At 39.1% G+C, this 11,147-nt stretch overlaps 1 protein-coding gene across 1 annotated transcript in view; it reads right to left on the reverse strand.

Annotated features, from left to right (window-relative positions):
* Positions 1 to 11,147, reverse strand: part of LOC101858904 (neuropeptide receptor 15) — an 85,135-nt gene that overhangs the window by 35,749 nt on the left and 38,239 nt on the right. Inside the window, exon 3 of the mRNA XM_013081785.2 lies at positions 10,878 to 11,075. Within this exon, the coding sequence (XP_012937239.2) occupies positions 10,878 to 11,075 (198 nt within the window). The remainder of the gene's footprint in view (positions 1 to 10,877; positions 11,076 to 11,147) is intronic.

Here is an 11,147-nt window from a genome sequence, read left to right on the forward strand (position 1 = left end):
TATGTATGTATGTATGTATGTATGTATGTATGTATGTATGTATGTATGTATGTATTAAGGTGCAGTTTGCCCTATCTGCATTATGAGCCATGTCTGTCCCCCAGTCTTAGTTCTCCTGGTTGTAATATCGACTGCCCCACAGTTCGCCGAGGGTGCTCAACACACAGACCGACTCAGCACTCACTGACAGAACGAGTCTGACGCATTCAACTTCGCTGTCGCTCCCTCGCCCGGGAGGAAGAAGTCGGCTGGAAAAGTATTACGACAAGAGAGTCTGCTATTTTTCCCCTTAAATGTATGTTGGCACGCACATGGAGCTAAAAAAAAATCAGAATTTCTTTTGTTATTTAAAACTTTTGGAATTATTTTCGGGCGAGGAGATGGATTGGTGTTTAAAAAAAACAAAAAAACAAAAAAACAATTTTTTCAACATGTCTTTCCTATTGTCGACATATTAAATTTTGGTGTGGTGTCTACATTAATGTTATGATTACGTTAAAGGAAACTTCGAGTTTATATAACAACATGAAATATTATAATCATAATGCAAAACCCAAAGGAAAAATATTCCTGCAGAACAAAATGTTACTTAGGTCAATTTTGAAAACGAAACCTAGAATTCTAATGTTCCACACCAAAAGGTCTATAACATGTGTTATTTGTTATTGTCATACTCAACTACGAAAGGATGACACGGGTTGACACCCAAAACGGGATATTTTGGGCATGTATTGTTTGGGGAGTCTTTAACGCTTTCCCAAATGTATACCTAATTAATCAGAGTGTCCGTTTTTTCTGTTTAAGAGTATGTCGTGGGCATTCTATTCTACTGATCTAAGCCCAGAAAGCAAAGATTTTACCGAAAAGAAAAAAGGAGGCGTCGTTCCCTGAGAGAACCTACAATATTGTGTATCTTTTCTCGCAATGTTGAATATTTACAATTTGATTGTTGACAAAAAGTTTCAAGAACATGATAATGATACTGTTGATTTAGAAACTACAAAAATGCCTTCAAAACTATAGGCTTATGGCATCTGAAAGTCTGGCCGATGGTGTTGTGCTTTTCGGGTGTAAAGTCCTTACGGTACCACGCTACTCGGGTTTTCATTGGAATTTCACACACTATATTATTATGAATCAAAGCATCGTGTTGTGTGTGTGTGTGTATGTATGTATGTATGTGTGTGTATGTGTGTGTGTGTGCATGTTTGTGTGTGTGTGTGTGTGTCTGTGTGTGTGTGTGTGTGTGTGTGTGTGAACGTACCTGGAACAAATCCCCGTAGGTCAAGGTGCACCATAATTTGGTCTTCTCGAAAAAGGTAAGCTGGACTCACTGAACCTCAATAAGTAAGACAACTGATTATCTGTCTGCAGGAGTACAACTCTAGCGTCAGCAGTTTTTTTGCTCATTATTTATTTTAGATTTGTCTGTATTCCATTTTTTTTTCAATACGATAATTGCTATCGAGTAGTTGCCATGCCGCCAACAGTACTCCATTACATAATGTCTCCCTGGGGCAGTATCCTCCGATAGCTGAGACAGCCAAAAGGTTGTCTAGTAGTATTATGTTCAGTTTATACTAGAATACCGAGAGACAGTTCTACAAACGGCAATACTTTGAACCCGGTCATCCGATGTAGGGAAGCAAGTGAATCTTATGGTCAATCGTAAAATACCCTGATAAATGAATTAAGGATACAAGTTCATCTTCTAAGTGGGTGGGGAAGGCGGAAGAGGGGGAATGCAACAACGCAAAAAACAACATTCTGGCCCAACTAAATAGAGAACCTGTCAGCTTATGGCATATTATTATGTCGAGCCAAACACAATGAATGGTCTTGATAAGTGGTAGGATCAATGCCCTAGTTGTGATTTATTGTCCTTTGGGTGCGTGAGTTGACTTTGTGTGATCAGGCGTTGTAAGGCCGGTTTTCCAGAGTTTGCACAATTGCTACAGACAATGGTCGTTGAATCGGGAGCAACAAAAAGGAAAAGAGAAAAATTGAATCAATAAAAAGGACCACAAGAGAGAAATCTGCTAAGGAAATCACTATGTCAGACGTACGTGCATTCCACAAGCTTAGTCTAAAAGAACAGACCTGGTCGGATATACTTAAAGATAAAATGTGAGACAGCGTTGTGGAATCAGGCTCTCGTCAAAATAATCAAAGTGAAGAAACCTGCTTTTTTCCGCAGGTTTTTGAATTTTGATCAATTTTTTGTTTTTTGGCTCAACACCTTTCATGTCAATAAAGAACTCATTTCTGTGTGGATTTTTCTGAAAAACGTTGATTAAAGGCACAAAAAATGTAAATTTTCAGTTATCACAGGCTCTTAAGCTAAGAAAATAACTAATCTTTGGCGGCCATTTTCTCACTAATTTTACCTCTGAAAACAGGTGACCCTCACCTCCTTCAATTGCAAATATCAAAACTTGTATTCAAGATAAATGGATTTTTTTTCATCCAAATAAAGACAGGTGAACAAGCTTTCAGATGATACCAATAACTCTACAAGCCAAAAAATTGACGAAAGCCTGATTCCACCACGCTGCCTCACAAATTAGTAAACGCTTATAAGGAAAAAAATCGCTTATATTAATTTGTCATCATCACCATCATCATAATCATCATCATCATCATCATCAACAACAAAAACAACAACAACAACAACAACAACAACAACAACAACAACATCATTATGCAACATGAACTTGGCTTTGGCCTTAGAATCTTGTTCTATCAAAATAGCATCATCTCGTCTAAACGTTCACGAAATGATCGCCACAATTATGCAGACGCTGCAAAAAATGTCAGGGTTGAATAAACGTACATCCTACTTAAGCGCGCGCACAGCTCGTTAGCTAATGTTTCAGTGGAGGACGAAAGCTGGGATTATGATGATGTGCAGCCACCCCCACCCCCCACTCCCCCAATCGTTCTTTCAGCATGTCCTCCTTTTCTCATTGTATAATTGTAAAATAAAACATAAGAAGACGAAAAAAGTCGATTCTGTCACAGGCCAACTGATGTCGTACCACAAATTATACCCGCCATATCTATCAAGCGTATGACGCTACAAGGAAGTTCCTTTTTCAAGACAGCGAATGTCGTAGCGTGCTTTCATGAATTTATCTTCGCTTTTTTTTTCAAATAAACTTCTACTCTTTAGGATTTAGAATAAGCTTAGTTTAAACTTTGTCACGTGGGAAGAAATTATTTTTTATCAACATTTTAGAGTACTGTTAGTCAAAGTCTAATAACAATAACAATACATAATTAATGAATCAGACCCCCCCCCCCCCTCAAAGACAAAAAACACGCCTACTACAAATCCCGGCAAAAAGTGTTTTGAGGCTTTTTATGCTCCAAAGAGATATGAGATTAATTACTTGATTTAAACAGAAGCATGCAGGTTAAAACAGACCACCAATTAAAGTCATAATCTGTACAAATAACAAGTCATTTCCATTCCTTTTATTAGATGACATGTCCACTTGGAGACTACTGTTAACGTTTCCAATAATATAAAGATTTGCTGTATCAGGATAATTCCCAGACCTGAAATTAGGACAATGTAAATGTTCTTTTATCTGAACAACAATCAGGGGAGTTAATTGGTGGGTTTGGAAAGCGCAAATAATATGTGTGTTTGTTTGTGTGTGTGTATGTGTGTATAAAAGCATGTTATATATATATATATATATATATATATATATATATATATATATATATATATATATATGTGTGTGTGTGTGTGTGTGTGTGTGTGTGAGTGTGTGTGTGTGTGTGTGTGTGTGTGTGTGTGTGTGAGTGTGTGTGTGTGTGTGTGTGTGTGTGTGTGTGTGTGTGAGTGTGTGTGTGTGCATGACGTATATTTGTATGTATGTATAGAAAGGCACAGAAAGAGAAAGACAGAGACCGAAAGAGAAAGAAACCGAGAGAGAGCGACAGAGACAGACAGAGAGACAGAGAGAAAGAGAGAGAGAGAGAGAGAGAGAGAGAGAGAGAGAGAGAAACAAGGAGACACAGACAGAGAGAAAGAGAGACAGAGACAGAGACCCAGAGTAAGATCATCTATCCTATTAACGTATTCGCAGTTTCATGTATAAAAGAATAAATAAAAAAAATAGGAGAAAAAAATCATCGCTGTCATGGTCAACCACCACTGTCCGTTCTCAACAATATCCATGCATACACCAATAAAAAACATCTTATTAATTCGCTACAAGTGAATAAGTAGTGCAGCAAACCACTGGACTGTTTCCCTCCTTACATTGAATGCAAATGCGCCAATCACAGACACGTCCACCAGTCTTGAATATTCCAAATGGAAAATAAGATCTTCCTTCTGGAAGACATAATCAATTCGGATCTGTTAACGCTTTGCAGCATTCGAGTGATTGAAGAGAAAATGAAAAGTCCCTGAATTCCAGGAGATCCAGAAGTGGACGACCAGAAAAACTAGGCGCGTATAACACATTTCTGTGGTCCTTCATTCCGCATTCAAAATACATTCAAAATTGTCCATGACGACCACGTATTGTCGAAGAAAAAAGTGGTTGTCTTAGACAGGTGGACGTCTTGGATAGTGTCTTTATAATTTGGGACAACATAATAGAGGGATGCGGCGTGTGGTCGTGTATACAAGTCTTGGATTGGTTGCCATTAGAGCAGGTTTGACTGTATTCTATACGCTTGGCGTAGATTGCCTATGGTTGCTTTTGCACCAACATTTTTGTTATGTTCTACATCAACATTTCCGTTAGATTAATTTTTCTTTGTATTTCCTCGCTCATCTGTCTTTTCCTTTTCCGTTATCCTTGATAGTCTTAGTGTCTAATCCGGCAGCAGCATTTAGAATCAAATGAGGACTTGTGCTTTCAGAGTTCTACCCGCCTGCTAGATCTAACGGATAGTCGGTGATAGTGTTGTTTTGTAATCCACAGTGCTATTTATTTTTTCTTTCAAAAAGGTAATTACCTTCTCTCTTCGTACACCCATACTCCGGGAGGGGGGGGGGGTGTTCTTCTTTTTTCTTCTTTTTTTATGTACAGCTTTTGTTGTACTTTTCCCTCTTGTAAAAGGTATCTATTTTTTTATTTTTTTTGGTCATGGAATTGCCTTTGGGACTTTTTTTTGTCAAGCAGCATATCAGTTCAGATTGTATTCTGCTTTTTTGTCCACGTGTTATTCAGATTCGGGATCCGCATTCAGAACATCTGAGCTTATCTTCCTAATCCGAGAGGACAAGATTCGCTCAATCTTAGCTCTGTGCGGATCTAGAGTCATGGGTCAAAGAATTAAAATTTACCTTCTGACCAGACCTAAAACAACCGAATACTTTAGCGTAAAAGTCAGCTCATTACATTTGAACTAAAGTTCACTTTTCCCACCCTGTTTTGATACACTAAGGCAAAACAAAATGTTTTTGTTACCTCAGACGCGTGTACTTTATGTCCAACAAAGACTCAATTATTGTCTTTAACTGTAGTGTTGACAGAAATCGAAGTGTCAGCAGAAGTTTCAAAGTTCCCAGAACCACTTGCAAATGCAATGGGATAGCTTAAGAATCTGTAACATTAACTTCACCGGAGCATTTGACATGATTACTCTGTAACAGTGCCAAGGTTGCTGTGAGTTTTACATTAGATTTCTCATTATTCTATCAAATTAGATATTTCATTATTCTAGCAGATTAGATCTTGCATTATTCTACCAAATTAGATCTCTCGTTATTTCATCAAATTAAATCTCTCATAATTCTATCAAATTAGATCTCTAATCATTCCACATTGGCTTTTGGAAGAAGGCAAAAAGTATAACATTGTTAGCTTCGGTATAACAATGGAAAGACTTCACACTCAGATTTTTTTTTAAACCATGCTTCTCAAACTAGCGGCGTGTGGGTCAGTTGAGGCCCCCTAGGATGATATCTTGCACTCCTTCCTTGACAACAATGTTTAGTATTGGAGTGGTCCCTTCCTCGAGCCAAATTTTAAATGAGCTATGTAAAAGGAGGCCCTGCAACGTTGTAGCAGCAAGGAGTAGGTTAAAAAAAGCTTTTTTTCCTGAAGAACCATTCGGATTCTGAACTAATATTACTAAAGATTTAGAGTTTGTTTCTGATACTGATGAAACCTATTGTGGAATATTTGATGTGACCCACGTTCACCCAGACTCTACCTTCTGTGGCTCGTGTGTTATTTGAGTTTGAGTTCCATGCTTTAAACAGACTGGAGTCAGTTCTCGCGTAGAGTAAAAATGACGTACTCTGTCCTGGTTTAGAAGAATTGCAGTATTTTTCAAACTTTAGTGACAGGAATTGCACGTATTAAAAACGTTTTCGAAACTTTTTTTCCCATGTTCAGTTTCTGAGGAATGCTCAACATTGCCCAGGGCAGTATTAAAGATTTCAGAAAAGTGCGTTTAGGTCTTGGCCTTACTTTTTAGTCTTCAGTTTTGTTGTCTCAGAGGTGATTATATTTTCTTTTAATTGAACTCAGTCCTATGGGACTCAGGTTTTTGTCAACAATGGTTTCTCTTGAGTTTATTAATAGTCTTTCTCCTCGGTATATAGGACGTATTATTATTGAATAATGTGTTATCTAACCTTCCTGTTGCCATGGGTATGTACTATAGCTTCAGTTCCTGTTTCTATCATCTTTCATGACGTCATTTCCTATTTCGAAATAATATATGGAACCTGCTATATGGTGTAATCTAATATAGATTGTACTGCGCATTGAGCTGGCAGTTGAGCGGGAATTTGCGCTATGCAGATGCTGTCCTTTATTATTATTAAGCCAATAACTGTTGGCATGATAGTGTTAGTGCCCGCGTTAATGGAAAGCTAATAGCGTGAAGAATTAGTTTGAACAGTTTGACATTAAGTCTTTTTCTTTTGGTAAGAGTTTTACCGCGCTCGTAACTAACAAAATAAGGTCATACGAGCGCGCGTCAAGTCTCTTGTCAAGTTTTACTCTTATCACAACAGAAGCTCAAGCTGTTTTTGAATGCCAGACACTAATCGTTTCTTTTCGTCCATCAATAGCGTCGTTTTGTAATGAAAAACAGGAACAGAAAACTATCAAAACAGAGCTCTAATTGTCTATTGCGAGAATGCCCCTCCTTCCCTGCCACGCACACACACTCATGGTAGAAAAGACATTAGTGATGAACATTGTCTAAAGCTGTGTAGAATGTAAATGATTTCAATTTTAAAATGGGATCAAGGAACGCAGCGAGGAGACTGCTGTCGTGCTGACAGTGGGTGGGTAGCGAGGGGCGGAGATTACGGGGTTTAACAGAAGAAAAAAGAAAGAAACAAAGACGGCTGAGATAATAAACGAAAGGGAACATCATACATCGTTGGTACGATGCACCCCCTTCCCTAGCGCAGTTTGCCTTTTTGTTAGCCATGATTTGTATGCAAGTAAAAGACAGTAAGCTAACCATACACATTTTTCAAGGGGTCGACTAAAAGCTTCCATATATTAATATAATAACATGTTCAAATAAGAACATCTGTTTCTACAAGACTGCCAAACCATAAGCCATATATTTACACAGTCTGGCTATAGATTTCTTGGCTTATTTCTGACCTTTCACAATACACACGTTCTACTGAAAACCGCATTTGGTAATCCTGACGGAAATCGTATGATTGGTGGAGGAAATTACGGGAATAATCAAAGACTGTTTCGCAATAATAAGAAACTTTGAACTATCGAATCTTGGGTACTTTAGCGGTTGCTAGGGGCAACAATGGTGTTGTGAAATAGGGATTATGACTGCCGATAGGGAATGGAGGGTTGAGGGGGTTGGGGTTGGTGAAGGGGGAAACTGATGGAGTCGTGACAATAATGGGTTTTTCCCCGGTCTGTTTTGGCTTCTACTCGCTTTGCTTGTTTCTTTGTTTCCTGTCTTGTTTTTGCGTGTCTTTTCTAAGTATTTCTGTTCAGAAGCTTTGAAATGGCCATGACTGCATCTGATAAAGCATTATATAATTACAAAGAAAAATATTAAGAATGAACCGCGAATGTTTTCTTTGTAGTTGAGAAATAATTGGGAGAGGTGTAAAGATAGTTGTAACTTGTTATCTTGAGTCGTTAGGTGACATTTTCTTTGAAGAGTTATGTCTGGGGTATTGTCCAAGAAGGTTGATTTAAAGGTTAGATGGCTCGTTATTAGGTACAAACATTGTCTTCTATGTACCAGTCTTGAAACTGGTTTGGCATTCTGTCTAGTCTAACGTCGTTTGTCATTTTCTACAATCCTGCAGTCTCTATCTGAGAACTAGACACTTTCAACTTTTGGTAAAGTAAAGGTAAAAGTCGCTCCAGTTCACAAGGAACGAAAAGTAATCTTTGTACGATAAATGATTAATTAGCATGCCTCCCACTCCCGCAGTCGTAAATATTATACAGTTCCTAAGAAAGATAGTAAAACCTGCTACTTTGTTTTGTCTCCTCAGGTTTTAATGCATTACAAACTAATTATTTTTTTCTTTTAGTGTACTTTTTACAGGCGACCGGTGTCTGTGCAGTAGGGGTTAGACGTTTCACCATTACATGCAGGAGACCCCTGTTCGATTCCTGTGTGGGAGACATTTCTATCGAGTTTCCCAGTCTTTTTAGCTGAATCTAAACACGTCTCCTAAATGGTCTGAAATGTGTCGATGGAGACGTAAAACACCTACACAAAAAAGTATATCGTTTAGTTTTCAGGTCGGGGAGGGAATGCAGGAACGTGCAAAGTGCATCACAAACTTCTGAGAAAACGGCTGAGTGCGCCAATTTACGACGTTAGAATCACAATTTGAATTTTTTTCAGGTGGATATGAGCAAACAAATCAAAGTATTTGCTTATGTTTATCTCCGCAAACACGCTCAGTAAACGGTCCCAAATATCGATATAGGCCTGTAAGTCAGTTTTATTCAAACCTAGCCAAATTAAGCCAGCTTATATAATCTAGATACCCTATATTCGCATAAGAGCCTTTCAGAAATAAGGATACTTGCAGAAAATTGGTCGCGAGCAAAATTTCCAGAAACATCGGAAGCAATATAAATCCTTGTGCGTTTGACAAATGTCTCAAATTATTGGGCTGTCATAACGTGCCTCCTTCTTTTTCCGTTCTATGTTTCTGAGAGGACAGAGGCAAAGACAGGGGAGTCCACGTTATCTTGCCTGAGGAGATGGAAAATTTAGCGAAAACGTCAAACGTCGTTTTCCTTGGAACTCTTCTCTGCGTGGGTGCCTACAGAAGTTTCATTTTCAGCAGTTAAATCCATCATGGAAATCTCAGTGGCCTAGATTTTGCTAACTGTGAATGTATTGCCAGCAAAGGGTGGGCAGCGTGGGGAAAGTTATGTCTCCGATTGCAGGATGGGAGCGGAAGGAAGAAAACGGTGAAGAAGAAAGGAAAGAGTTTCATCTAGTTACCACGGAACGGATGCCAAGGAAGTAGGAGAGGGTGGAGACATGAAGTAATTGGAATAAATGTAAATGAGGTACGAGTTTAGTTTTGGTTCTTCGCCTTTGGGTTAGAGAATGTGTGTTGGATATGCACTGCCTGTTTGTGCTTTACCCTGTCTTAATACACGGGGGTCTTGTATGGCTTTAAAATTTTCACCCTCCCCCCCCCCCTTTCTTCTCAAGACGTAGTACAAGCTCTCGATCTGAGGACATAGCACTGTTGAAATTTTGGAATAAATAACGTCTCTCGGAGTAATAATACGTTATTAAGCACTTAGAGACTACTTCGCAGCAGGTATACAATCCAGAAGTAGTAGTAGTAGTAGTAGTAGTAGTAGTAGTAGTAGTAGTAGTAGTAGTAGTGCAAATGTATTACCAGAAGTATCATTATCTTCATCTCTACCAACATCATCCCTACCATTATCTCTATTGTTTTTACCATTATATAAAATCCAAAACAGAACAAATTAATCTCTGGCAGCGGAAGTACATGTACTCCGATGTCCCTCCGACACGGGGCGATAGACTGCCCATGATGAGGCGCCACTAGCATCCCACAAAGTACATGTATCTGATTGGCTCTCTTTCGGGTCAACGGCACCTACGGTGTAGCAGTTAGGCGTTTCGCTTCGCATGCTGGAGACTTAAGTTTGATTGCCGAGTGTGGAAATTGGTTGGTTTTTTTATCGTGTATTTCAGTCTTTCTGCTTGAACGTTGTATCTCTCTCCGACCGGGTTGGCCCAGACAGGTATGGCCGAAGTCCTCTTCCTAAAATGTTTTAACTTTTGTCGATGGGACGTAAAAGTATAACATTTTTTAAAAAGATTCTTTCGTGTCGAGGGGAAGGACTGCGAAAAGAACGGATGTGACAGAACCCACAACGTAGGCCTTGCTGTTGAAATGGCCTATGACACGTATTTTCTATAGTATGGTTTTGTAAGGTACAGAAAAGTTGTAAATAGTCACCCGTCTTTCATTGCCTGCTGTACAGCTAGGCTTCCAGTTTAATGCCCACTTAAGGTAGGCCTTGTATGATAAGCATCCCAAAAACGGCTAAAACAAATAAAACGAAACCAAAGTATCCGTTAGACCCCGCGCAAACTAGCACAAATTGCACTCGTTGCACGGATGCGACGTAATCAAAGGAAGCGGTTTTCGCCTGTTCGTCTTTTGTTCTGCTCTTGATCGAACTTTAAGAGTTAATGACAGTGACAATCTTCGTTCATCTCATAGGGAGAAATCTGTCCTGGTCGTTTACAATGGGAGTGGACGTTAGAAGTGTTAGGTACCCTCACGCATACGCACAACAAGACAGGACATTAATAGATACATGTTTCACGTGTTGAAACAACACCCCTTCGTAAAGTATTCTCTCAACTAAAAAAAGAAAACCAACCTCTCTATGCAGACAGCCACGAGAGTGAGCACAGAGGAGTAGAGGGCGCAGACGAGCACTGTCCGATCCACCGAGCAGGCGATCTGGCCCAGACGCCAGCCGTCGTTCATCATGAACATGACGATCTCTGGTAGGCCGAACAGCATGATGAGCGAGTCCGCCAAGGCCAAGTTCAGGATCAGCATGTTGGTCATGGATCTGGAAGAACAAAGAACATATGTGAATTGCTTATTATTATTATTATTATTATTATTATTATTATTATTATTA

This window comes from Aplysia californica, unplaced genomic scaffold (genome assembly GCF_000002075.1).
Source record: "Aplysia californica isolate F4 #8 unplaced genomic scaffold, AplCal3.0 scaffold00007, whole genome shotgun sequence".
NCBI classification, from domain to species: Eukaryota; Metazoa; Mollusca; class Gastropoda; order Aplysiida; family Aplysiidae; genus Aplysia; species Aplysia californica.